This window comes from Taeniopygia guttata, chromosome 31 (assembly GCF_048771995.1).
Source record: "Taeniopygia guttata chromosome 31, bTaeGut7.mat, whole genome shotgun sequence".
Taxonomy (NCBI): Eukaryota; Metazoa; Chordata; class Aves; order Passeriformes; family Estrildidae; genus Taeniopygia; species Taeniopygia guttata.
In genome coordinates, this window is record NC_133056.1 from 701,958 (window position 1) to 729,041 (window position 27,084).

General features: G+C 63.8%; 3 protein-coding genes across 4 annotated transcripts in view; all 3 read right to left on the reverse strand.

The window, feature by feature from the left end:
- Positions 1–228: 228 nt before the first annotated feature.
- LOC140681042 (properdin-like) lies at positions 229–7,691 on the reverse strand. Its single transcript, XM_072920204.1, has 8 exons — positions 7,682–7,691; positions 7,375–7,452; positions 7,121–7,306; positions 5,650–5,823; positions 4,259–4,456; positions 2,966–3,077; positions 930–1,081; positions 229–345 (listed from the first exon to the last, which is right to left on the reverse strand). The coding sequence occupies exons 1-8, from the start codon at positions 7,689–7,691 to the stop codon at positions 338–340; spliced, it is 918 nt and encodes a 305-aa protein (XP_072776305.1). The 3' UTR covers positions 229–337.
- A 618-nt stretch (positions 7,692–8,309) lies between these two features.
- Positions 8,310–12,752, reverse strand: LOC140681043 (properdin-like). Its single transcript, XM_072920205.1, has 4 exons — positions 12,655–12,752; positions 11,655–11,814; positions 10,022–10,197; positions 8,310–8,563 (listed from the first exon to the last, which is right to left on the reverse strand). The coding sequence occupies exons 1-4, from the start codon at positions 12,719–12,721 to the stop codon at positions 8,310–8,312; spliced, it is 657 nt and encodes a 218-aa protein (XP_072776306.1). The 5' UTR covers positions 12,722–12,752.
- Positions 12,753–12,975: 223 nt separating this feature from the next.
- Positions 12,976–27,084, reverse strand: part of RBM10 (RNA binding motif protein 10) — a 36,377-nt gene continuing 22,268 nt past the window's right edge. For both annotated transcript variants that reach the window (XM_072920442.1, XM_072920440.1), the window contains exons 15-24: positions 25,518–25,605; positions 24,511–24,602; positions 22,954–23,121; positions 20,946–21,092; positions 18,621–18,686; positions 17,670–17,864; positions 15,989–16,057; positions 15,209–15,312; positions 14,139–14,226; positions 12,976–13,086 (exon numbers count right to left, since the gene is read on the reverse strand). In XM_072920442.1, the coding sequence (XP_072776543.1) occupies positions 13,033–13,086; positions 14,139–14,226; positions 15,209–15,312; positions 15,989–16,057; positions 17,670–17,864; positions 18,621–18,686; positions 20,946–21,092; positions 22,954–23,121; positions 24,511–24,602; positions 25,518–25,605 (1,071 nt within the window). In that variant the 3' untranslated portion in view covers positions 12,976–13,032. The remainder of the gene's footprint in view (positions 13,087–14,138; positions 14,227–15,208; positions 15,313–15,988; positions 16,058–17,669; positions 17,865–18,620; positions 18,687–20,945; positions 21,093–22,953; positions 23,122–24,510; positions 24,603–25,517; positions 25,606–27,084) is intronic.

The window sequence follows — 27,084 nt, forward strand, 5'->3', positions numbered from 1 at the left end:
GGTCCCGGGGGGATTTTGGGGTAAATTGGGGCAGGTTTGGGGTCCCGGGGGGGTTTTGGGGTCCCGGGGGGGTTTTGGGGTAAATCCTGGCGGGTTTGGGGTCCCGGGGGGGTTTTGGGGTAAATCCGGGCGGGTTTGGGGGTCCCGGGGGGGTTTTGGGGTAAATCCGGGCGGGTTTGGGGTCCCGGGGGGGTTTTGGGGGAAATCCGGGCGGGTTTGGGGGTCCCGGGGGGGTTTTGGGGTAAATCCGGGCGGGTTTGGGGTCCCGGGGGGATTTTTGGGGTAAATCCGGGCGGGTTTGGGGTCCCGGGGGGGTCCCACGAGGTCAGCGCGAGTCTCAATCCTCTGGGGGGGGAAGGGAGGTCAAACAGCGACCCCTCCCCTCCCCCCCCCGGGAACTGTCTTCCCCTCCCCCCAGGGGATTCTCCGCCCCTCCCCCACGAGAAATTCCCTCTGCCCCTCCCCCCAAGGGAATTTTCTCTGCCCCCTCCCCCCCCACGAGGGATTCCCTCTGCCCCTCCCCCACACTGAGGAATTCCCTGCCCCTCCCCCTTCTGAGGGATTCCCTCTCCCCCCCAAGGATTCCCTCTGCCCCTCCCCCCACAGGAAATTCCCTCTCCCCTCCCCCACGGGGAATTCCTTTTGCCCCTCCCCCCCCATGGGGTATTCCCTCTGCCCCTCCCCCCCACAGGGATTTTTCCCCTCCCCCCGCCCCTCCCCCACAGGGAATTTTCTCTGCCCCTCCCCCCCCTCCAGGGAATTTTCCCCTCCCCCCCAGGGAATCCCCTCCCCCCGCCCCTCCCCCACAGGAATTTCCCCCTCCCCTCCCCCACGGGGTATTCCTTCTGCCCCTCCCCCCAGGGAATCCCCTCCCCCCCGCCCCTCCCCCCCGGGAATCCCCCCCCTCCCCCCGCCCCTGCCCCACTGACCGCCCGGGGGGGGGCAGGGCGGGGCGTGGCTGCAGTTCCGCCGCTCCTCCAGCAGGAGCCGCTGTCCCTCCAGGGGGGCGCAGAGCGGCCGCGCCGCCCCCCAGAACCAAACCCGGGAGCGGCCCGGGGAGCCCACGGTGGGCACGGTGGGGCTGGGGGGAAAAGGGGGTCAGGCTGCCCCATAGATACCCCATAGACACCCCATAGATACCCCACAGATCCCATAAACCCCATAGACCCCATAGAGACCCCATAGACACCACAGATACCCCATAGATCCCATAAACCCCATAGAGACCCCATAGACCCCACAGAGCCCACGGTGGGCACGGTGGGGCTGGGGGGCAGGGGTTAGGGGTCAGGGCTGCCCCATAGATCCCACACACCCCACAGAGACCCCACAGACACCCCACAGACCCCACAGATCCCATAAACCCCATAGAGACCCCATAGACCCCATAGAGACCCCATAGACACCACAGAGCCCACGGTGGGCACGGTGGGGCTGGGGGGCAGGGGGGGGTCAGGCTGCCCCATAGATACCCCACAGACCCCATAGATCCCACAGAGACCCCATAGAGACCCCACAGACCCCATAGAGACCCCACAGATCCCATAAACCCCATAGAGACCCCATAGACCCCACAGAGCCCACGGTGGGCACGGTGGGGCTGGGGGAAAAGGGGGTCAGGCTGCCCCATAGATACCCCATAGATACCCTATAGATCCCACAGAGACCCCACACACCCCATAGATCCCACAGAGACCCCATAGATACCCCATAGATCCCATAGAGACCCCAGAGAGACCCCATAGATCCCCACAGAGACCCCATAGATCCCACAGAGACCCTATAGATCCCATAGATCCCATAAACCCCATAGAGACCCCATAGACCCCACAGAGCCCACGGTGGGCACGGTGGGGCTGGGGGGGGAAAGGGGGTCAGGCTGCCCCATAGATACCCCATAGAGACCCCATAGAGACCCCATAGATCCCACAGACACCCCATAGATCCCACAGATCCCATAAACCCCATAGAGACCCTATAGACCCCATAGAGACCCCATAGACCCCACAGAGCCCACGGTGGGCACGGTGGGGCTGGGGGAAAAGGGGGTCAGGCTGCCCCATAGATACCCCATAGACACCCCATAGATCCCATAGAGCCCATAGATCCCATAAACCCCATAGAGACCCCATAGAGACCCCATAGATCCCACAGAGCCCACGGTGGGCACGGTGGGGCTGGGGGAAAAGGGGGTCAGGCTGCCCCATAGATACCCCATAGATACCCCACAGATACCCCATAGATCCCATAAACCCCATAGAGACCCCACAGAGACCCCACAGAGCCCACGGTGGGCACGGTGGGGCTGGGGGAAAGGGGGGTCAGGCTGCCCCATAGATCCCACAGACACCCCATAGATCCCACAGACCCCATAGACACCCCATAGACACCATAGAGACCACACAGACCCCACAGAGACCCCACAGACCCCAGAGAGACCCCATAGACCCCCCCCAGCCCCACAGATCCCCCCCAGCCCCACAGATCCCCCCCAGCCCCATAAATCCCCCCCAGCCCCATAATTCCCCCAGCCCCATAAATCCCCCCCAGCCCCATAAATCCCCCCCAGCCCCATAAATCCCCCCCAGCCCCACAGATCATCCCAAGCCCCATAAATCCCCCCCAGCCCCACAGACCCCCCCAGCCCCACAGACCCCCCCAGCCCCATAAATCCCCCCCAGCCCCACAGACCCCCCCCAGCCCCACAGATCCCCCCCAGCCCCACAGATCCCCCCCAGCCCCATAAACCCCCCCAGCCCCACAGATCCCCCCCAGCCCCACAGATCCCCCCCAGCCCCATAGACCCCCCCAGCCCCATAAATCCCCCCCAGCCCCACAGATCCCCCCAGCCCCACAGATCCCCCCCAGCCCCACAGATCCCCCCCAGCCCCATAAACCCTCCCCAGCCCCACAGACCCCCCCCAGCCCCATAAATCCCCCCCAGCCCCATAGCCCCGTCCCTCACGGGTATGGGGGCAGCTCCGGGCGGCACTCGCGGCTGCGGCTCCGTGTGGGGCTGGCCCCACAGGGGGGGGTGCAGAGCCCCCAGGGGCTCCAGTCCGACCAGTTCCCGGGCACTGGGGGGACAGGGCGGCGTCACCCCCACCCCACAGCGCCCCGTGGGGCAGGGGGTGCCCTGGCAGGGCCTGTGGGGCAGCTCTGGGCAGGTTATGGGGCCTGTGGGGAGGTTGTGGAGCCCATGTGGAGGTTGTGGGGTCCATGGGGAGGCTGTGGGACCCATGGGGCAGCTGTGGGGCCTTTAAGGAGGCTGTTGGGCCCATGGGGCGGTTGTGGGGTTAGTCAGGATCAGTGGGGCCCGTGGGGAGGTTATGGGGCCTGTGGGGCAACTGTGGGACCCATGGGGAGGTTATGGGGCCTGTGGGGAGGTTGTGGGGTTTGTCAGGATCTGTGGGGCCTGAGGGGCTCAGTGGGGCAGCCATGGGGCAACTGTGGGGCCCTTGGGGAGGTTGTGGGGTTAGTCAGGATCTGTGGGGCCCATTAAGAGGTTGTGGGGAGCCGTGGGGCGGCCGTGGGGTGGCCGTGGGGCCCATGGGGCAGCTGTGGGGCCCTTCGGGAGGTTGTGGGGCCCATGAGGAGGTAGTGGGGCAGCCATGGGGCAGCTGTGGGACCCATGGGGCTCAGTGGGGCCCTTGGGGAGGTTATGGGTCCCATGGGGCGGCTGTGGGGCCCATGGGGAGGTTGTGGGGCCCATGGGGAGGTTGTGGGGTTAGTCAGGATCTGTGGGGCCCATGAGGAGTTGTGGGTCCCATGGGGAGGCTGTGGGGCGGCCGTGGGGCCCTTTGGGAGGTTGTGGGGCGGCCATGGGGCGGCTGTGGGGTTAGTCAGGATCTGTGGGGCCCGTGGGGAGGTTATGGGGCCCATGAGGAGACTGTGGGGCAGCCATGGGGCATCTATAGGGCCCATGAGGAGGTTGTGGGGCCCATGGGGCTCAGTGGGGCCCTTGGGGAGGTTATGGGGCAGCCATGGGGCGGTTGTGGATCCCTTGGGGCTCAGTGGGGCAGCCATGGGGCAGCCAAGGGGCAGCCATGGGGCAGCCATGAGGAGGTTGTGGGGCAGCCATGGGGCAGCCATGGGGCAGCTATGGGGCAGCAGTGGGGCAGCCATGGGGCTCAGTGGGGCAGTTATGGGGCAGCCGTGGGGCAGCCATGGGGCAGCCGTGGGGCAGCTATAGGGCAGCCGTGGGGCAGCCATGGGGCTCAGTGGGGCAGCTATGGGGCAGCCGTGGGGCAGCACTCACGCACGCAGTCCTGCACGCTGTAGCACGCCCGCAGCTCGATGCCGCCGCCCTGGGCCGTGGGGCAGGGGGGGCCCCCCGGGCTGCGCCCCACACATTCCCGCGTGCGCCGCTGCTGCCCCACGGCCCCGCGGCAGCTGATGTCGCCCCACGGCCGCGCGCAGCGGCTCCAGGGGCTCCACGGGCCCCACAGCACCGGGGCTGGGGGAGGGGATCCGTGGGGCTGGGGACCCCCAGGGACCCCCAGAGACCCCCAGAGACCCCCAGAGACCCCCACAGACCCCCAGGGACCCCCCCAGAGACCCCCAGAGACCCCCCGGGACCGCCCCAGAGACCCCCAGAGACCCCCAGAGACCCCCAGGGACCCCCAGACCACGCCCAGCCACACCCCATTAAGCCCCGCCCATAAAACCACGCCCACAGCCTTTAAACCACGCCCATATCCTTTAAGCCACGCCCACACACATTAAACCCCGCCTACACCCTTTAAACCACGCCCACACTCTTTAAACCCGCCCACATCCTTTAAACCACGCCCACTGTACCACGCCCAGCCGCACCCCATTAAGCCCCGCCCATAAAACCACACCCACAGCCTTTAAACCCCACCCACAAAACCACACCCATATCCATTTAAACCCCGCCCACACCATCTAAACCCCGCCCATATGACCACGCCCTGCCACACCCATTAAGCCCCGCCCACACCATTTAAACCCCGCCCACAGCCTTTAAACCCCGCCCACATGACCACACCCAGCCACACCCCAATTAAGCCCCGCCCATAAAACCCCGCCCACAGCCTTTAAACCCCGCCCATATAACCGCGCCCCGCCACACCCCATTAAGCCCCGCCCACAAAACCACACCCACGTCATTTAAACCCCGCCCACACCCTTTAAACCCCGCCCACAGCCTTTAAACCACGCCCACATAATTTAAACCCCGCCCATACGACCACACCCAGCCACACCCCATTAAGCCCCGCCCATAAAACCCCGCCCACACCCTTTAAACCCCACCCATACCCTTTAAACCACGCCCACACCATTTAAACCCGCCCATATAATTTAAACCACGCCCATATTCTTTTAGCCACGCCCACAGTCATTTAAACCACGCCTACATCCTTTAAATTCCGCCCACACCCTTTAAACCCCGCCCACAAAACCACGCCCATGTCCACGCCCAGCCACACCCCATTAAGCCCCGCCCATAAAACCCCGCCCATAGCCTTTAAACCACGCCCACAACCTTTAAACCCCGCCCACGACACCACGCCCATACCCTTTAAACCCGCCCACATCATTTAAACCACGCCCACATTACCCCACCCAGCCACACCCCATCAAGCCCCGCCCCTTTCTGCCCCGCCCCCACGGCCCCGCCCCCACCTGGGCAGGGGTCCCGGGGCCCGCAGACCCCCCGGCGGCTCTCGGGCCCCTCGCAGCCCCTCCCCCCGAATTTTGGGGAGGGGGCGTCGCAGGCGCGGCGCTGCCGGACCCCGCCCAGCCCGCACGTCACCGCGCAGGGCGTGGCCGCTGACCACGCCCCCCACGCGCCGTCCACTGGGGGGGGAGGGGAGGGGAGGGGTCAGCGCGACCACCCCCCACCCCCCCCCAGGGTGGGAATTGGGGGGTCCCGGGAGGGGTTTGGGGGAGGTTCTGGGGGGTCTTGGGGGTCTGGGGGCTTCGGGGGGTCCTGGGGGGGGTCCTGGGGGGGTCTGGGGGGTCCCAGAGGGGTTCGGGGGGTCCTGGGGGGTTTGGGGGGTCCCGGGGGGGTTTGGGGGGTCCCGGGGGGTTTGGGGAGGTTCTGGGGGGTCTTGGGGGTCCCGGGGGGTTTTGGGGGGTTTCGGGGGGGTTTGGGGGGGTCCCGGGGGGGTTTGGGGGGTCCTGGGGGGTCCTTGGGGGGTTTGGGGGGTCCCGGGGGGTTTGGGGGGGTCCCGGGGGGTTCGGGGGCTCCTGGGGGGGGTCCCGAGGAGTTCTTGGGGGTCCAAAGGGGAGTTCTGAGGGGGTCCCGGGGGGTTTGGGGGGTCCTGGGGGGTCTGGGGGGTCCCGGGAGGGGTTTTGGGGAGGTTCGGGGGGGTCTTGGGGGGTCTCAGGGTTGGGGGAGTTCTGAGGGGGTCCCGGGGGGTTTGGGGGGTCCCGGGGGGTTTGGGGGGGTCCTGGGGGGTTTGGGGGGTCCCGGGGGGGTTTGGGGGGTCCTGGGAGGGGTTTGGGGGAGGTTCTGGGGGGTCTTGGGGGGTCCCGGGGGGGTTTGGGAGGGTCCCGGGGGGTTTGGGGAGGTTCTGGGGGGTCCTGGGGGGTCTCAGGGTTGGGGGGGTCCCGGGGGGTTTGGGGGGTCCCGGGGGGTTTCCTGGAGGGGTCCTGGGCGGATCTGGGGGGGATCTTGGGGAGTTCTTGGGGGTCTCCGCGAGTTCTGGGGGAGTTCCAGGGGGGTCCCGGGGGTCTGGGGTAGTCCTGGGTGGGGGTCCCGGGGGTCTCAGGAAGTTTTCGGGGGTGTCCCGGGGGTCTCAGGGGGGTCCCGGGGGGTCTCAGGGGGTCCCGGGGGTCCCGGGGGGTTCCCGGGGGTCTCAGGGATTTCCCGGGGGGGTCCCGGGGGTCTCAGAGGGTCTCAGAGGGTCTCAGGGGTCCCGAGGATGGTCCCGAGGGTCTCAGGGAGTTCCCGGGGGGGGTCCCGGGGGTCTCAGAGGGGTCTCAGGGGGTCCCGGGGGTCTCAGAGGGGTCCCGTGGGGGTCCCGGGGGGGTGTCCCGGGGGTCCCAGGGAGTTCCCGGGGGTTTCCCGGGGGTCTCAGGGAGTTCCCGGGAGTCTCAGGGAGTTCCCGGGGGTGTCCCGGGGGTCTCAGGGGGGTCCCGGGGGTCTCACCGGGGCACGGCGGCAGCCCGGGGCACGGTTCGCTCTCGGTGCCGTTGCCCGGGCACGGAGCTCCGGGCGGGTCCCGCGATGGCTCCGGGGAGTCGCAGAAGCGGCGGCGGCTCCGGCCCGGGCCCGACCCCCGGCAGGACACCGGACACGGTCCCCACGGGCCCCACGGGCCCCACGCGCCCGGGACTGCGGGGGGAGGGGCGGTGGTGTCCCTCCCGCCCCTCCCCCCCACCGGGACATGTCCCCTCCCTCACCGGGACGTGTCCCCGGTGTCCCCTCGTGTCCCCGGTGTCCCCTCCCCGTTCCCGGGACGTGTCCCCGGTGTCCCCCCCCTCACCGGGACACATCCCCGGTGTCCCCTCGTGTCCCCGGTGTCCCCTCCCCCCCCGGGACGTGTCCCCTCCCTCACCGGGACATGTCGCCGGTGTCCCCTCCCCTCACCGGGACATGTCCCCGGTGTCCCCTCGTGTCCCCGGTGTCCCCTCGTGTCCCCGGTGTCCCCTCCCCTCCCCGGTGTCCCTCCCCCTCACCGGGACGTGTCCCCGGTGTCCCCTCCCCCACCGGGACACATCCCCGGTGTCCCTCCCCCTCCCCGGGACACATCCCCGGTGTCCCCCCCCTCACCGGGACATGTCCCCGGTGTCCCCTCGTGTCCCCGGTGTCCCCTCGTGTCCCCGGGACGTGTCCCCGGTGTCCCCTCGTGTCCCCGGTGTCCCCTCCCCCCCTCCCCGGGACGTGTCCCCGGTGTCCCCTCCCTCACCGGGACATGTCCCCGGTGTCCCCTCGTGTCCCCGGTGTCCCCTCCCCGTTCCCGGTGTCCCCTCCCCGTTCCCCTCACCGGGACATGTCCCCGGTGTCCCCTCCCCCCCTCACCGGGACATGTCCCCGGTGTCCCCTCCCCCCCTCACCGGGACATGTCCCCTCCCTCCCCGGGACGTGTCCCCGGTGTCCCCTCGTGTCCCCGGTGTCCCCTCCCCCCACCGGGACGTGTCCCCGGTGTCCCCTCCCCCTCCCCGGTGTCCCCTCCCCCTCACCGGGACGTGTCCCCGGTGTCCCCTCCCCGTTCCCGGTGTCCCCTCCCCCCACCGGGACGTGTCCCCGGTGTCCCCTCCCCCTCCCCGGTGTCCCCTCCCCCCACCGGGACGTGTCCCCGGTGTCCCCTCCCCCTCCCCGGTGTCCCCTCCCCCCCTCACCGGGACATGTCCCCGGTGTCCCCTCGTGTCCCCGGTGTCCCCTCGTGTCCCCGGTGTCCCCTCCCCCCCTCACCGGGACATGTCCCCGGTGTCCCGCCGCACTCCCGGTTCTCCTCGGGGGTCCCGGGCCCGCAGGAGCCGCCGCAGTGGGGGGAGGGGCGGGAGCAGCTCCGGTGGCGCCTTTGGGACCCCCCCCCGCAGGTGACCGAGCAGGGACCCCACGGTCCCCACGGGCCCCACGCGCCCGGGACTGCGGGGACAGTGTGGGGACAGTCAGGGTGTGACACCGGTGTCCCCAGACAGCCCAGAGTGTCACCTCAGTGTCCCCAAATCCCACAGGGCCACCTCAGTGTCCCCAAATCCCCCCCTTTGTCCCCAAATCCCACAGGGTCACCTCAGTGTCCCCAAATCCCACAGGGCCACCTCAGTGTCCCCAAATCCCACAGGGACACCTCAGTGTCCCCAAATCCCACAGGGTCACCTCATTGTCCCCAAATCCCACAGGGTCACCTCAGTGTCCCCAAATCCCACAGGGTCACCTCATTGTCCCCAAATCCCACAGGGTCACCTCAGTGTCCCCAAATCCCACAGGGTCACCTCAGTGTCCCCAAATCCCCCCCTTTGTCCCCAAATCCCACAGAGACACCTCAGTGTCCCCAAATCCCCCCCTCTGTCCCCAAATCCCACAGGGACACCTCAGTGTCCTCAAATCCCACAGTGTCACCTCATTGTCCCCCAGTCCCACAGTGTCACCTCAGTGTCCCCAAATCCCCCCCTTTGTCCCCAAATCCCACAGGGACACCTCAGTGTCCTCAAATCCCACAGGGTCACCTCATTGTCCCCCAGTCCCACAGTGTCACCCTCTGTCCCCAAATTCCCCACTTGTCCCCAAATCCAGTGTCACCTCACTGTCCCCGTGTCCCTGCGTCCCCCCATGTCCCAATGTCCCCCCGATGTGCCCCAGTGTCCCTCTCATGTCCCCATGTCCCCTCAATGTCCCCATGTCCCTCTCATGTCCCCACGTCCCTGTGTCCCCTGTGACCCAATGTCCCCTCCCTGCGTCCCCCAATGTCCCCAATGTCCCCATGTCCACACATCCCCCAATGTCCCCCCAATGTCCCCCATGTGTCCCCATGTCCCCAATGTCCCCGTGTCTCTGTGTCCCCCACATGTCCCAATGTCCCCACATCTCCCCGTGTCCCCGTGTCCCCCATGTGTTTGCGTGTCCCAATGTCCTCCTCTCCTTGTGTCTCCATGTCCCAATGTCCCCACCACGTCCCCCAATGTCCCTGTGTCCCAAATGTCCCCATGTCACCCATGTCCCCCATGTGTCCCCATGTCCCCAATGTCCCCACATCTCCCTGCGTCCCCCAATGTCCCCCACATCCCCCAGTGTCCCCCGTGTCCCCCATGTGTTTGTGTGTCCCCCATGTCCCCAATGTCCCCTCCTTGTGTCTCCATGTCCCCAATGTCCCCATGTGTCCCCAGTGTCCCCACATCTCCCCACATCCCCAATGTCCCCGTGTCTCTGTGTCCCCCACATGTCCCCAATGTCCCCACATCCCCCGTGTCCCCCATGTCCCCCGTGTCCCCAATGTCCCCCAATGTCCCCATGTGTCCCCCATGTCCCCCATGTCCCCACATCCCCCATGTCCCCAATGTCCCCCACATCCCCCTAGTCCCCCCGTGTCCCGTGTCCCGTGCGCACCGGGGCAGCAGCCGGTGTCACAGGCCTGCAGCTGCCACTCGGTGCTGTCCCCGCGCTGTCCCTGTCCCTGTCCCTGTCCCCCGGCGTGGCCGCGGCTCCGTCCCCGGCGCCGTGTCCCCTCCCCGCAGGTCACCGAGCAGCCGCCCCACGGCTCCCACGGGCCCCACACGCCCGAGCTGGGACAGACAGGACAGGGACAGCGGCGTCACCGGGGGCTCCGGGGGTCACCGGGGTCACCTGGGGTCACGGGGGTCACCAGGGGTCACACGGGGTCATCGGGGGTCACTCAGTAACACCTGGGGTCACCCAGGGTCACTGGGGCCACTTGAGGTCACCGGGGTCACCCAAGGCCACCGGGGTCACTCAGTGGCACCTGGGGTCACCAGGGTCACCTGGGGTCACTCAGTAACACCTGGAGCCATTGGGGTCACCAGGGGACACTCAGTGGCACCTGGGGTCACTGGGGCCACTTGGGGTCACCGGGGTCAGTGGGGTCACCCAGGGTCACCCGGGGTCACCCGGGGTCACTCAGTGTCACCTGAGGTCACCCGGGGTCACCGGGGTCACTCAGTATCACCGGGGGTCACTGGGGTCACTTAGGGATCACCGGGGTCACCTGGGGTCACTCAGTAACACCGGAGGTCACCCAGGGTCACCCAGGGTCACCTGGGGTCACTGAGTGCCACCTGAGGTCACCCGGGGTCACCCAGGGTCACCGGGGTCACTCAGTTTCACCAGGGTCACCCAGGGTCACCTGGGGTCACTCAGTGGCACCTGAGGTCACCCCGGGTCACCTGGGGTCACCGGGGTCACTCAGTGTCACCTGGGGTCACTGGGGCCACTCAGTGGCACCTGAGGTCACCCAGGGTCACCCGGGGTCACCAGGGGTCACTCAGTGGCACCTGAGGTCACCCAGGGTCACTCAGTATCACCTGGGGTCACCTGGGGTCACTGAGTGTCACCTGAGGTCACCCAGTGTCACCTGAGATCACCCAGGGTCACCCAGGGTCACCTGGGGTCACCAGGGTCACGGGGGGTCACTCAGTGTCACCTGGGGTCACTGGGGTCACTTGGGGTCACTCAGTTTCACTGGGGTCACCCGGGTCACTGGGGGTCACTGGGGTCACCTAGGGTTACCCAGGGTCACCAGGGGTCACTGGGGGTCACTCAGTGGCACCTGGGGTCACTAGGGCCACCTGGGGTCATCTGGGGTCACCTGGGCCACCAGGGCTCACCGGGGTCACTGAGTGCCACCTGAGGTCACCCAGTGTCACCTGAGGTCACCCAGGGGCACCCGGGGTCACTGAGTGTCACCTGAGGTCACCCAGGGTCACCCGGGGTCACTGGGGCCACTTGGGGTCACCGGGGTCACCGGGGGTCACTCAGTGGCACCTGAGGTCACCCGGGGTCACCCGGGGTCACCGGGGTCACTCAGTATCACCGGGGGTCACTGGGGTCACCGGGGTCACCCGGGGTCACTCGATGTCCCCAGGTGTGGGCGGGGCTAAAGAGGGTGGGGCAGGAGTGGGAGGGGTTTGTTGGGCGGGCGTGGCTCTGTGTGGGCGTGGCCGGGGTGGGCGTGGCCGAGTGGGCGTGGCTCTATATGGGCGTGGCTATGAGGGGCGTGTCTGACCGGCAGCTGCGGCAGTGGCCGTGGGGGCGGAGCCTGTAGAAGTAGGCGGGGTTTAGGCAGCAATCGGCCAATGGCAGCGGCTCCTCCCCCAGCGGCTCCGTGCAGGCCCCGCCCTCCTCGTCCTCCTCCAATCGCATGAAGCACCAGACGGGCGTGGCCGCTGGGGGCGGGGCCAGGGGTCACCGCGGGGTCACCAGTGCTCCCAGTCCCTCCCAGTCCCTCCCAGTCCCTCCCAGTTCCTCCCAGTTCCCCCCAGTGTTCCCCGTGACCTTCAAGCCTCCACTTTCCCCTCCCCTCACCCGCTCCCAGTGCTCCCAGTACACCCCAGTATGCCCAGTTCTGCCCTCCCAGTTCCCCCAGTATGCCCAGCTCCACCCTCCCAGTTTCCTTCTGTACCCCCAGTTCCTCCTGGCACCCTCCCAGTGCTCCCAGTGTTCCCAGTCCCCCTCCCAGTGCTCCCAGTTCCCCCCAGTTCCCCCTCCCAGTCCCCCCAGTTCCCCCCTCCCAGTGCTCCCAGTCCCCCCAGTTCCCCCCTCCCAGTGCTCCCAGTTTCCCCCAGTTCCCCTCCCAGTGCTCCCAGTTCCCCCCAGTTCCCCTCCCAGTGCTCCCAGTTTCCCCCAGTCCCCCTCCCAGTGCTCCCAGTTCCCCCCAGTTCCCCTCCCAGTTCCCCCCAGTTCCCCTCCCAGCACCCCCAGTCCCTCTCCCAGTGCTCCCAGTTCCCCCCAGTTCCTCTCCCAGTTCCCCCATTCCCCCCTCCCAGTGCTCCCAGTTCCTCCCAGTCCCCCTCCCAGTGCTCCCAGTGCTCCCAGTGCTCCCAGTTCCCCCCAGTCCCCCTCCCAGTGCTCCCAGTCCCCCCAGTCCCCCTCCCAGTGCTCCCAGTCCCCCCAGTTCCCCTCCCAGTGCTCCCAGTGCTCCCAGTTCCCCCGTTCCCCCCCCCAGTGCTCCCAGTCCCCCCAGTTCCCCTCCCAGTGCTCCCAGTTCCTCCCAGTGCTCCCAGTACCGCCGCGTCCCGTCCCAGTGCCGAGCAGGACCAGCCCCAGGCCCAGGATCAGCCCCGGGGGCGCCATGGGGGAAGTGGGGGAGGGGCGGTGGGGGAGGGGCAGCCCGGGGGGGGTTCCCCACCCACAGGAAGAGCCCAGGCGGCCCCTCCCCCCCTCCGGGCGGCCCCTCCCCCCCTCCCCCAATCCCAAATTCCGCTTTTTTCACCCATTTATTAAAAAACCCAAATTTCAACAGCAAAACCGCGCGGGGGGGGGGGGGGGTGGGGGAGGGGCGGCGGGGGGTGGGGGAGGGGCTGTGGCCGCGGTGGGCGTGGCCCGGGTGGGCGTGGCCCGGGTGGGCGTGGCCCGGCGGTGGGCGTGGCCAGGTGGGCGTGGCCTCAGGGTCCCTCGCTGAACCGCGTCACGCCCCCGGGGCGGGGCCGGGGCGGGGCCTGCGGGGACAATGACGTCACCACGGGGGTCCCCTGGCCCTTGGGGACACAATGACGTCACCGAGGGCCACCGGGTGTCCCCAATGTCCCCCCCAGGTCTCCCCCTCGGCCCCCAATGGCCCAAATCCCCCCACGATGTCCCCTCGTGTCCCTGCTGCCCCCAATGTGCCCCACCCCCTGGTGTCCCCAGACGTGTCCCCTCGTGTCCCCCCACTCTGGGTGTCCCCAGTGTCCCCTTGTCCCTCGGGGTGTCCTTGCTGTGACCCTGTCCCCAGGGATGTCCCCCATGTCCCCAGGGCTGTTCTCCTGTCCCCAGGGCTGTCCCTGCTGTCCCTCTGTCCCCAGGGCTGTCCCCCATGTCCCCAGGGCTGTTCTCCTGTCCCTATAGCCAAGGACGCCCCCATGACTGTCCCCCTGTCCCTTCTGTCCCAATCTGTCCCCTCTGTCCCTCTCCATCCCCTCAGTCCCCCCCGTCCCCCTCTGTCCCCCCTGTCCCCAATGTCCCTCTGTCCCCCTCTGTCTCCCTGTCCCCCCGATGTCCCTGCTGTCCCCTCTGTCCCCTGTCCCCCATCCCCCTGTCCCCACTGTCCCCAATGTCCCCAATGTCCCCCCTGTCCCCGCTATCCCCTCTGTCCCCCATGCCCCACTGTCCCTTCTGTCCCACGTCCCTGCTGTCCCCCCCGTCCCCCCTGTCCCCAATGTCCCCCCCATCTTCCCTGTCCCCCCCTGTCCCTGCTGTCCCCTCTGTCTCCCCGATGTCCCCTGTGTCCCCCCCATCCCCTGTCCCCCCAATGTCCCCCCTGTCCCCAATGTCCCTCTGTCCCCCTCTGTCTCCCTGTCCCCCCGATGTCCCTGCTGTCCATCCCCATCCCCCTGTCCCCCCAATGTCCTCCCAATGTCCCCCCTGTCCCTGATGTCCCCCCAATGTCCCCAATGTCCCCCCTGTCCCCCCGATGTCCCCTGTGCCCCCCCGTCCCCCCATCCCCTCTGTCCCACTGTCCCCCCAATGTCCCCCCCAATGTCCCCGATGTCCCCCCTGTCCCCGGTGTCACCTCGGGGCGCCGCCGGCCGAGGGCGCTGCCCTCCTTCCAGCCCATGGCCTGCAGCATGCGGCAGCCCAGGGGGGGCCCCTCGGCGTCCCTGTCACGGGGTCACGGGGTCACACGGGGTCACACGGGGTCATATGGGGTCACACGGGATCACACAGGGTCACACGGGGTCACACAGGGTCACACGGGGTCACACGGGGTCACACGGGGTCACACGGGGTCATAAAGGGTCACACGGGGTCACACAGGGTTATACAGGGTCACACGGGGTCACACGGGGTCACAGGGGGTCACACGGGGTCACACGGGGTCACACGGGGTCACACGGGGTGACACGGGGTCACACAGGGTCACTCAGGGTCACACAGGGTCATACAGGGTCACACAGGGTCACTCGGGGTCACACGGGGTCACACGGGGTCATATGGGGTCACACAGGGTCACACAGGGTCCCCATCTCATTTTTGGGGTCCCCATCTCATTTTTGGGATCCCCATACCATTTTTGGGGTCCCCATCCCCATTTTTGGGGTCCCCATCCCCCTTTTAAGGTCCCCATCCCCATTTTTGGGGTTCCCATCCCCATTTTTAGGGTCCCCATCCCCCTTTTTAGGGTCGCCAGCCCCATTTTAGGTCCCCATCTCATTTTTGGGGTCTCCAGCCCCATTTTTAGGGTTCCCATCCCCATTTTTGGGGTCTCCATCCCCATTTTTGGGGTCCCCATCCCCATTTTTAGGGTCCCCATCCCCCTTTTTAGGCTCCCCAGCCCCATTTTTGGGGTCTCCATCCCCATTTTTAGGGTCCCCATCCCATTTTTGGGGTCCCCATCCCCATTTTTAGGGTCCCCATCCCCCTTTTTAGGGTCCCCATCCCCATTTTTGGGGTCCCCATCCCATTTTTGGGGTCTCCATCCCCATTTTTGGGGTCCCCATCCCATTTTTGGGGTCTCCATCCCCATTTTTGGGGTCTCTATCCTCAATTTTGGGGTCCCCATCCCCCTTTTGGGGTCCCCATCCCATTTTTGGGGTCCCCCCCCATTTTTGGGGTCCCCCCGTTCCGTTTTTGGGGTCTCACCCGGGGGTCGCGGGGGGTCCCCCGAATTTGCGCCGTTTGGGCTCGGGGGGGTCGGGCCCCCCCTGCTTCTCGCGGCGTTCGGCGGCGCGGTCCCGGTACTTCATCTGGGGGGGAGGGGCAGGGGGTGACCCCAGCACCCAAGGGTGCCCCCCCAGCACCCAAGGGTGCCCCCCCAGCCCTCCCCCACCCCACGGGTGCACTGGGAACCCCCTCCCCATAAATGTCCCCCCCACCGATGTACCCTCAGCCCTGGGTGTCCCCAACATCCCCAGTGTCCCCTGGGTGTCCCCTGGGTGTCCCCAATGTCCCCTGGGTGTCCCCAGTGTCCCCTGGGTGTCCTAAATGTCCCCAATGTCCCCCGGGTGTCCCCTCACCCCCAGGTGTCCCCAGTGTCCCCAGTGTCCCCCGGGTGTCCCCTGGGTGTCCCCTGGGGGTCCCCAATGTCCCCAGTGTCCCCAGTGTCCCCCCTGGGTGTCCCCAATGTCCTCTGGGTGTCCTTCGGGTGTCCTTGATGTCCCCTGGGTGTCCCCAGTGTCCCCAATGTCCCCTCACCTTGCTGTCCCCTCACCCCTGGGTGTCCCCAGTTTCCCCCCCGGGTATCCCCAGGGTGTCCCCAATGTCCCCAGTGTCCCCCGGGTGTCCCCTGGGTGTCCCCAGTGTCCCCCGGGTGTCCCCAGTGTCCCCATTGTCCCCTCACCTCGCTGTCCCCTCACCCCTGGGTGTCCCCCAGGTGTCCCCAATGTCCCCAATGTCCCCAGGGGTGTCCCCATGTCCCCTCACCTCGCTGTCCCCTCGCTCCCCTCCCTCGGTGGGGCCCAGGTGGCTCCGGCGCTGCAGCTCCAGGTTTTGCTGGGGACATTGGGGCATTTTTGGGGCATTTTTGGGGCATTTTTGGGGTGCTTTTGGAGTGGTTTTGGGGTGTTTTTGTGGCTGGTTTCGGGTGTTTTTGGGGTGTTTTTGGGCTGGTTTCGGGGTGTTTCTGGGCGGTTTGGGTCCCGTTGTTTTTGGGGTGTTTCGGGGCGGTTCGGGGGTGTTTTTGGGGCTGGTTTCTGGGTGGTTTTGGGCTGTTTTCGGGGTGTTTTTGGGCTGGTTTCGGGGTGTTTTTGTGGCTGGTTTCGGGGTTATTTTTGTGGCTGGTTTCCCGTTGGTTTTGGGGTGTTTTGGGGCGGTTTGGGTCCCGTTGTTTTTGGGGTGTTTCTGGGCGCTTTGGGGGTGTTTTTGTGCTGGTTTTGGGGTGTTTCTGGGCTGATTTCAGGGTGTTTTTGTGGCTGGTTTCCCGTTGTTTTTGGGGTGTTTCGGGGCGGTTTGGGTCCCGTTGTTTTTGGGGTGTTTTGGGGCGGTTTTGGGGTGTTTTTGTGGCTGGTTTTGGGGTGTTTTTGTGGCTGTTTTTGGGGTGTTTTTGGTTTGGTTTTGGGGTGTTTTTGTGGCTGTTTTCCCGTTGGTTTTGGGGTGTTTTTGTGGCTGGTTTTGGGGTTGGTTTTGGGGTGTTTCTGGGCGGTTTCGGGGTTATTTTTGTGGCTAGTTTCCCGTTGGTTTTGGGGTGTTTCGGGGCGGTTTGGGTCCCGTTGTTTTTGGGGTGTTTCTGGGCTGGTTTCAGGGTGTTTTTGGGCTGGTTTCGGGGTATTTTTGTGGCTGTTTTTGGGGTGTTTCTGGGCGGTTTTGGGGTGTTTTTGTGGCAGGTTTCCCGTTGCTTTTGGGGTGTTTCGGGGCGGTTTGGGTCCCGTTGTTTTTGGGGTGTTTCTGGGCTGGTTTCGGGGTTATTTTTGTGGCTGGTTTTGGGGTTGGTTTTGGGGTGTTTTGGGGTGGTTTGGGTCCCGTTGGTTTTGGGGTGTTTCGGGGCGGTTTGGGTCCCGTTGTTTTTGGGGTGTTTCGGGGCGCTTTGGGGGTGGTTTCGGGGTGTTTTTGTGCTGGTTTGAGGGTGTTTTTGGGCTGGTTTCGGGGTTATTTTTGTGGCTGGTTTCCCGTTGTTTTTGGGGTGTTTCTGGGCGGTTCGGGGGTGTTTTTGTGGCTGGTTTTGGGGTGTTTTTGGGGTTTTTCGGGGCGGTTTTGGGGTTATTTTTGTATCTGGTTTCCCGTTGTTTTTGGGGTGTTTCTGGGCTGGTTTTGGGGTTATTTTTGTGGCTGTTTTCCTGTTGGTTTTGGGGTGTTTCGGGGCGGTTTGGGTCCCGTTGGTTTTGGGGTGTTTCTGGGCGGTTTTGGGGTGTTTTTGTGGCTGGTTTCCCGTAGTTTTTGGGGTGTTTCTGGGCTGGTTTTGGGGTGTTTTTGTGGCTGGTTTCCCGTTGTTTTTGGGGTGTTTCTGGGCTGGTTTCGGGGTTATTTTTGTGGCTGGTTTCCCGCTGTTTTTGGGGTGTTTCGGGGCGGTTTGGGGGTGTTTTTGTGGCTGTTTTCGGGGTTATTTTTGTGGCAGGTTTCCCGTTGTTTTTGGGGTGTTTCGGAGCGCTTTGGGGTGTTTTTGGGGTACCTTGTGCAGCCCCGAGAGCTGCTGGTGGCGCAGCAGAGCCTCCCTGCTGGGGAACTGCCGCCGGCACAGCAGACACGCCAGTTTGGCCCAGTCCGTCAGCGGCTCCTCGGGGACCCCCGGGGCCCCCCCGCGCTCCCCCTCCTCCTCACTCTCGCTCTCCCCGCTGTAGGCAGCCACCAACCCCCGGGGGGGGCTCTGGGGGGAAAAAAACGGGGTTAGGGGAGAAAAAATGGGGTCTGGGGGGAAAAAATGGGGGTTGGAGGGGGGATTGGGGGGGAAAAATGGGATTTTGGGGGAAAAAATGGGATTTGGGGGGAAAAATGGGGTTTGGGGGGAGGACTGGGGGGGAAAATGGGATTTGGGGGGAAAAAATGGGGGTTAGGGGAGGAAAAATGGGGGTTAGGGGGGAAAAAATGGGGTTTGGAGGGGGGATTGGGGGGGAAAAATGGGATTTGGGGGGAAAAAATGGGATTTGGAGGGAAAAAATGGGAGTTTTGGGGGGAAAAAATGGGGGTTTGAGGGAAATTGGGGGGGAAATGGGGGTCAGGTGGAGTTTGGGGGAGAAAAAAGGGGTCTCGTAGGGGATTTGGGGTGGGATTTGGGGGTCAGGGGAGTTTTTGGGGTTTTTGGGGGGCTCAGGAAGTGTTTGGGGCATCTCAGAGTATTTTGGGGGGGTCTCAGGTGTGTTTTTTGGGGTCCCAGGTGTGTTTTTTGGGGGGTCTCAGGTGTGTTATGGGGGTCTGAGGTGTATTTTTTGGGGGTCTCAGGTGTGTTTTTGGGGTCTCAGGTGTGTTTTTGGGGTCCCAGGTGTATTTTTGGGGGGTCTGAGGTGTATTTTTTGGGGTCTCAGGTGTGTTTTTGGGGTCTCAGGTGTGTTTTGGGGTCTCAGGTGTATTATGGGGGTCTCAGGTGTGTTTTTGGGGTCCCAGGTGTGTTTTTTGGGGGTCTCACCAGCCTCTCGTCGCCCCCCAGCCGGGGCAGCTCCAGGGGGAGGTGCTGCCGCTCAGCCAAAGCGCCCTGGGGGGGTCAGGGGGGGTCACAGGGGGTCCCCAAAATCCCCAATGTCCCCCTCCCACATTGCCCCCCCCCCCCAGGCTCTTAGAACCCCTAAACCCCCCCCCAAACCCCCCTGGACCTCCCCAAATCCCCTCAAAACCCTCCAAAATCCCCCCAAAAACCCAAATTCACCTTTTTCTCCAGGATGGCGCAGCTCTGACCACCCAAACTGCCCCAAATCCCCTAAAAACTCCCCCAAATCCCCCCCAAATCCCCTAAAAACTCCCCCAAATCCCCCCCAAATCCCCTAAAAACTCCCCCAAATCCCCCCCAAACCCCCCAAATCCCCCCCAAATCCCCTAAAAACTCCCCCAAACTCCCCTAAATCCCCCCCAAATCCCCCCAAACTCCCCCAAATCCCCCCAAACTCCCCCATACCCACTTTTTTCTCCAGGATGGCGCAGCTCTGACCACCCAAATCCCCCCAAATCCCCCCCAAACTCCCCCAAATCCCCCCCAAATCCCCCCCAAACTCCCACAAATCCCCCCCAAACTCCCACAAATCCCCCCAAACTCCCCCCAAATCCCCCCCAAACTCCCCCAAATCTCCCCCAAACTCTCCCAAATCACCCCCAAATCCCCCCCAAATCCCCCCAAACTCCCCCAAATCCCCCCCAAACTCCCCCCAAATCCCCCCCAAACTCCCCCAAATCTCCCCCAAATCCCCCCAAACTCCTCCAAACCCCCCCAAACCCCCCAAATTCACCTTTTTCTCCAGGATGGTGTAACTCTGACCACCCAAAGTCCCCCAAATCCCCCCAAACTCCCCCAAATCCCCCCCAAACTCCCCCAAATCCCCCCAAATCCCCCCCAAACCCCCCAAATCCCCCCCAAACTCCCCCAAGAACTTCTCAAACTTTCCCCAAATCCCCCCAAATCCCCCAAATCCCCCCCAAACTCCCCCAAACTCCCCCAAACTCCCCCAAATCCCCCCCAAACTCCCCCAAATCCCCCCCAAACTCCCACAAATCCCCCCAAACTCCCCCAAACGCCCTCAGAACCCCCCAAATCCCCCCAAATTCACCTTTTTCTCCAGGATGGCGTAGCTCTGACCACCCAAACTCCCCCAAATCCCCTAAAAACTCCCCCAAATCCCCCCCAAATCCCCCCAAATCCCCCCCAAACTCCCCCAAATCCCCCCCAAATCCCCCCAAATCCCCCCAAACTCCCCCAAATCCCACCCAAATCCCCCCCAAACTCCCACAAATCCCCCCAAATCCCCCCCAAACTCCCCCAAATCCCCCCAAACCCCCCCAAATCCCCCCAAACTTCCCCAAATCCCCCCCAAATTCCCCCCAAATCCCCCCAAATCCTCCCCAAAAACCCCAAATCCCCCCCAAATCCCCCCCAAATCCCCCCAAATCCCCCCCAAATCCCCCCCAAACTCCCCCAAATCCCCCCCAAATCCCCCCCAAACTCCCCCAAATCCCCCCAAACTCCCCCAAATCCCCCCAAACTCCCCCAAACTCCCCCCAAATCCCCCCCAAATCCCCCCAAACCCCCCAGACCCACCTTTTTCTCCAGGATGGCGTAGCCCTGACCACCCAAATCCCCCCCAAATCCCCCCCAAACTCCCCCAAATCCCTCCAAATCCCCCCAAATCCCCACAAACTCCCCCAAATTCACCTTTTTCTCCAGGATGGCGTAACTCTGACCACCCAAACTCCCCCAAATCCCCTAAAAACTCCTCCAAATCCCCCCCAAACCCACCTTTTTCTCATGATGGCGTAACTCTGACCACCCAAATCCCCCCCAAACTCCCCCAAATCCCCCCCAAACTCCCCCAAATCCCCCTCAAATCCCCCCCAAACTCCCCCAAATCCCCCCCAAATCCCCCCAAATTCACTTTTTTCTCCTGGATGGTGTAACTCTGACCACCCAAACTCCCCCAAATCCCCCCAAATCCCCCCCAAACCCCCCCAAATCCCCCCAAACCCGCCTCTTTCTCCAGGATGGCATAACTCTGACCACCCAAATCTCCCCAAATCCCCCCCAAACTCCCCCAAATCCCCCCAAATCCCCCCAAATCCCCCCCAAAGTGACCTTTTTCTCCAGGATGGCGTAGCTCTGACTACCCAAACTCCCCCAAACCCCCTAAAAACTCCCCCAAATCCCCCCCAAATCCCCCCAAATCCCCCCCAAACTCCCCCAAATCCCCCCAAATCCCCCCCAAACTCCCCCAAACTCCCCCCAAATCCCCCCCAAACCCCCCAAATTCACCTTTTTCTCCAGGATGGCGTAGCCGGCGTCGGCGGCCGCCGCCTCCCTGCGCTCGTCCTCGCGGGGGGCCGGGGGGGGTCCGGCGCTGCGGCCGCTCTCGCGCTGTTTGTTCAGGCTCCGCGCCCACCGCTCCATGTCCTTGGCGATCTGGGGGGCACGGGGGGCACGGGCTGGGGGGCGCCCCGGGAGCAACCGGGGACCCCTCCCAGGGGCACCCATGGGCACCCCAAGGGTACCCAGGGGCACCCAGGGACCCCCAAGGGCACCCAGGGACCCCCCAAGGGCACCCAGGGACCCCCAAGGGCACCCAGAGACCCCCGAGGGGCACCCCAGAAACACCCAGGAACTCCCAGGGGTAACCAGGGACCCCCCAAGGGCACCCAGAGACCCCCACCAAGGGCACCCAGAGCACCCCAGGAGCACCCAGGAACACACAGAGACCCCCAGGAATACTCAGAGACCCCCGCAAGGGCACCCAGGGGCACCCAAGGACACCCAGAGACCCCCAAGGGCACCCAGGGACCCCCAGAGACTCCCCAGGAACTCCCTCAGGAACACCCAGGGACCCCCAGGGGTAACCAGAAATCCCCCCAGGAGCACCCAGAGACCCCCAAGGGCACCCAGGGACCCCCCAAGGGCACCCAGAGACCCCCAGGAACTCCTCCAGGGACACTCAGGGGTAACCAGGGACCCCCCCAGGGGCACCCAGGAGCACCTGGAGCTCCCCAGGAGCACCCAGGGGCACCCCAAGGGCACCCAGAGACCCCCAGGGGCACCCAGGGGCACCCCAGGAACACCCAGGGACCCCCAGAGGAAACCAGGGACCCCCGCAAGAGCACCCAGGGGCACCCCAAGGGCCCCCAGGGACCCCAGGAACACCCAGGGACCCCCAAGGGCACCCAGGGATCCCCAAGGGCACCCAGGAGCACCCAGGAACACACACAGAGACCCCCAGGAATACCCAGAGACCCCCCCAGGGGCACCCAGGGGCACCCCAGGAACACCCAGGAACCCCAAGGCGTAACCAGGGACCACCAGAGACCCACAGGAACCTCCCCATGAACACCCAGAGACCCCCCAGGGGCACCCCAGGAACACCCAGGAACCCCCAAGGGCACCCAGGGACCCCCATGGGTAACCAGGGACCCCCCCAGGAGCACCCAGGAACTCCCCCAGGAGCACCCAGGGACCCCCAAGGGCACCCAGGAGCACCCGAAGCTCCCCCAGGAACACACAGAGACCCCCAGAGACCCTCCAGGGGCACCCCAGGAACACCCAGGGATCCCCAATGGCACCCAGAGACCCCCAGGGGCACCCAGGGACCACCAGAGACTCCCCAGGGGCACCCCAGGAACACCCAGGGACCCCCACGGGTAACCAGAAACCCCCCCAGGAGCACCCAGGGACCCACAGGAACCTCCCCATGAACCCCCAGAGACCCCCAGGAACTCCCCCAGGAACACCCAGGGACCCCCAGGGGTAACCAGGGACCCCCAGAGACTCCCCAGGGGCACCCCAGGAACACCCAGGGACCCCCAAGGGCACCCAGGGACCCCCAGGGGTAACCAGGGACCACCAAGGAACACCCAGGGACCCCCACGGGTAAACAGAAACCCCCCCAGGAGCACCCAGAGACCCCCAAGGGCACCCAGGATCCCACTCAGGAGCACCCAGGGACCCCTAAACCCCCCCCAGGAACACCCAGAGCCCCCCAAGACCACCCAAAGACCTCCCAGGAGCACCCAGGGGCACCCAGAGACCCCAGAAGGAGAAGGGGATGGGAGAAATGGGGGTTTTGGGGGAATTCTGAGTGTATTTAAGGAGGTTTTGGGGGGTTTTGGGGATCCAGGGGGGTGCAGAGCACCCAGAGACCCTCCAGACCCCCCAAAATGACCCAGACCCCCCCCATTTCTCAGGGTTCCTCCCCCATTTTAGAAACCACCTCAATTTTTAGGGTTCCCCTCCCATTTTTGGGGTTCCCCCCCCATTTTTGGGGTCCCCCCCTCACCTGCTGGGCCGTTTTGGTTTTGTGTTTCTCCTTTTTGTCCTTGGGCTCTTTGGGGGTGCCGGGGGTGCCCGGGGGTCCCGGGGGGGGCTCGGCGGGGGGCGCGGCCACGTAGGTGCGTCTGTCCCCGTCCCAGTACAGGTACTGCCCCGCCCCCGCGTCGTAGTAGTACTGCAGGGGGGGTTGGGGGGGTCAGCACCCCAAAAAACACCCCAGAGAACCCCGAAAATCATCCCTTGGAACCCCAAAAATCAACCAATGGAACCCCCAAAAACTACCCCACAGAACCCCGAAAAACCACCCCATGGAACCCCCAAAACCGCCCGTTGGAACCCCAAAAATCAACCAATGGAACCTCCAAAATCAACCCATGGAACCCCAAAAATCAACACATGGAACCCCCAAAAAACACCCCACAGAACCCCGAAAATCAACCCCATGGAACCCCCAAAACCACCCCGCAGAACCCCGAAAATCACCCCATGGAACCCCCAAAATCAACACATGGAACCCCAAAAACCACCCCATGGGACCCCCAAAATGGTGTCCCAATAGCCCCAAAATTGCTCCTTGGAACCCCCAAAAATCAACCTCTGGAACCCCCAAAATCACCCCATGTAACCCCCAAAACCAACCCATGGAACCCCCAAAAACCACCCCATGGAACCCCCAAAAACCGCCCCATGGAACCCCCAAAATCAACCCATGTAACCCCAAAAATCGTCCTTTTCTACCCCAAAAACCGCCCCAAGGAACCCCCAAAACCAACCCATGGAACCCCAAAAATCAACCCCTTGGAACCCCCAAAATCTCCCCTTGAAACCCCAAAATCACCTCCCGAAGTCGCCTCTTATAAAACCAAAAATGATCTTTTTGTACCCCAAAATCGCCCCTTGGAACCCCCAAAATCTCCCTTTTCTACCCCAAAAATTGCCCCTCAGAACCCCCAAAATTGTCCCTTTCTAGCCCAAAAATCACCCTGTGGAACCCCCAAAATCAGCCCACGGAATCCCAAAATTCCCTATTTGGAACCCCCAAAATTTCCCCATGGAACCCCCAAAATCTTCCCTTTGTACCTCAAAAATCACCGTTTTTAACCCATTTTTTACAGTTTAAATTGGGGTTTTTCAGGTTAAAATTTAACTGGAAAAGGTTAAAAACCTCTCGTGCACCCCAAAATTTCTCTTTGCACCCCAAAACCTCCCACTGACCCCACCCAAACCCCAAATCTGTGTTTTTACCCCCAAAACCTCCCACCCTTAAAACAGCATTTTCAGGCTTAAAATTCCATTTTTTTCCCCAAAATTCCAATTTTTTCCACCAAAACTTCACTTAAATCACCCCAAATTTCACTCTGAGATTTTGGGGGACCCCAAATCCCCCCAAACCCCAAACCCCGCCCTAAATCCGTTCTTTTACCCCTAAAAATACATTTTTAAGTCTTAAAATCTCCGTTTTTTCACCCAAAATTTCCGTTTTTTTGACCGAAACTTGGATTTTTTCAGCCCAAATTTTTGGGGGACCCCGAATTCCTCCCCCCCGCACCCCAAAACCCCAAACCTGCGAGTGGGGGTCGTAGTAGAGCCCCGTGAGGGGGTCGTAGTAGTACCCCGAGGTCTCGTCGTACTGGTAGGTGGAGACGTCGGGCACGGCTGGAGGGGGAAAAGGAGAATTTTTGGGGGTCCCCCAAAATTTTTTGGGGGTCCCCAACATTTTTGGGGTCTCCCCCAGCGTCTCCCGATCCCAGAGAATCGCAGGGTACCCCAAAAATGCCCCAAAGGGTTGGGGGAATTTGGGGTTGGGAAGGGTTGGGAACGCCGAAATTCCCCCAAAATCTCCCCAAAATTCCCCCAAAATCTCCCCAAAATTCCCCCAAAATCCACCCAAAATTCCCCCAAAATCCACCCAAAATGCCCTTTGGAACCCCCCAAATACCCCAAGACCCCCCAAATCCTCTCCAGGACCCCCCAAAATTCCCCCAAAATTCCCTTTGGAACCCCCCAAATACCCCGAGACCCCCCAAAATCCCCTCCAGGACACCCCAAAATTCCCCCAAATCCCCCCAAATACCCCGAGACCCCCAAAATCCTCTCCAGGACCCCCCAAAATTCCCTTTGGAACCCCCCAAATCCTCCAAATACCCCCCAGGATCCCCCAAACCCCCCAGGACCCCCCAAAATCCCCCCAAATCCCCCAAATCCCTCCTGAAGATCCCCCAAAATCCCCCCCAGATCCTCCGAAATGCCCCCCAGGACCCCCCAAACCCCCAAGGACCCCCCAAAATCCCCCAAATCCCTCCTGAAGATCCCCCAAAATCCCCCCCAGATCCCCCAAACCCCCCAGGACCCCCCAAACACCCCCAGGACCCCCCAAAATTCCCCCAAACCCCCCCAAATCCTCCAAAATCCCCCCAGGACCCCCCAAAATCCCCCCAAATCCTTCAAAATCCCCCCCAGGACCCCCCAAAATCCCCCAAATCCCCCCTCAAGATTCCCCAAAATCCCCCCAGGACCCCCCAAACCCCCCAGGACCCCCCAAAATTCCCCCAAATCCCCTCCCCCACTCACGGTACTGCCCGTAGCTGTCCCCGCTGGGGGGGGCGCTCGGGGGGGGCCCCGAATTTGGGGTCTCGGCCTTGAGGGGCCCCGAGTAGGTCTGGGGGAGGGGGGAACCCCAAAATTAACCCCCAGCCCCAAAATCCCCCCAAATCCCCTTTTTTAATGGGGTCCCCTGCTCATTTTAAGCCCCTCCCCCCCCATTTCCCCCAATTTTTGGGGTTCCCCCCCCCCAATTTTTGGGTCCCACCCCCCAATTTTTGGGGTCCCACCCCCATTTCTTGGGTCCCCCCCCAATTTTTGGGGTTCCACCCCCAATTTTTGTGTCCCACCCCCCAATTTTTGGGTTCCCCCCCCCCAATTTTTGGGGTCCCACCCCCCAATTTTTGGGGTCCCACCCCCCATTTCTTGGGTCCCCCCCCCAATTTCTTGGGTCCCCCCCAATTTTTGGGGTCCCCCCCCCATTTCTTGGGTCCCCCCCCAATTTTGGGGTCCCACCCCCCATTTCTTGGGTCCCCCCCCAATTTTTGGGTCCCACCCCCCAATTTTTGGGGTCTCCCCCTCCATTCCAGGGCCCCTCCCCCCCAATTTTTGGGGTCCTCCCCCCAATTTTTGGGGTCCCCCCCAATTTTTGGGCCCCTCCCCCCCAATTTTTGTGTCCCACCCCCCAATTTTTGGGGTCCCACCCCCAATTTTTGTGTCCCACCCCCCAATTTTTGGGGTCTTACCCCAATTTCTTGGGTCCCCCCCCCAATTTTTGGGGTCCCCCCCCAATTTTTGGGTCCCATCCCCCAATTTTTGGGGTCCCACCCCCCAATTTTTGGGTCCCCCTCCCAATTTTTGGGGTCCCACCCCCCAATTTTTGGGTCCCCCCCCCAATTTTTGGGGTCCCACCCCCCAATTTTTGGGGTCCCCCCCCAATTTTTGGGCCCCCCCCCAATTTTTGGGGTCCCCCCCCAATTTTTGGGTCCCATCCCCCAATTTTTGGGGTCCCACCCCCCAATTTTTGGGGTCCCGCCCCCATTTCTTGGGTCCCCCCCCAATTTTTGGGGCCCACCCCCCAATTTTTGGGTCCCCCCCCAATTTTTGGGTCCCCCCCCCCCAATTTTTGGGGTCCCACCTCCCAATTTTTGGGTCTCACCCCCATTTCTTGGGTCCCCCCCCAATTTTTGGGGTCCCACCCCCCAATTTTTGGGGTCCCACCCCCATTTCTTGGGCCCCCCCCCAATTTTTGGGGTCCCCCCCCATTTCTTGGGTCCCCCCCCAATTTTTTGGGTCCCCCCCCAATTTTTGGGGTCCCCCCCCATTTCTTGGGTCCCCCCCAATTTTTTGGGTCCCCCCCCAATTTTGGGGTCCCCCCCCCAATTTTTGGGGTCCCACCCCCCATTTCTTGGGTCCCCCCCCAATTTTTGGGTCCCCTCCCCAATTTCTTGGGTCCCCCCCAACTTTTTGGGGTCCCCCCCCCAATTTTTGGGGTCTCCCCCCAATTTTTAGGGTCCCACCCCCCAATTTTTGGGGTCCCACCCCCCAATTTTTGGGGTCCCCCCCCCATTTCTTGGGTCCCCCCCCAATTTTTGGG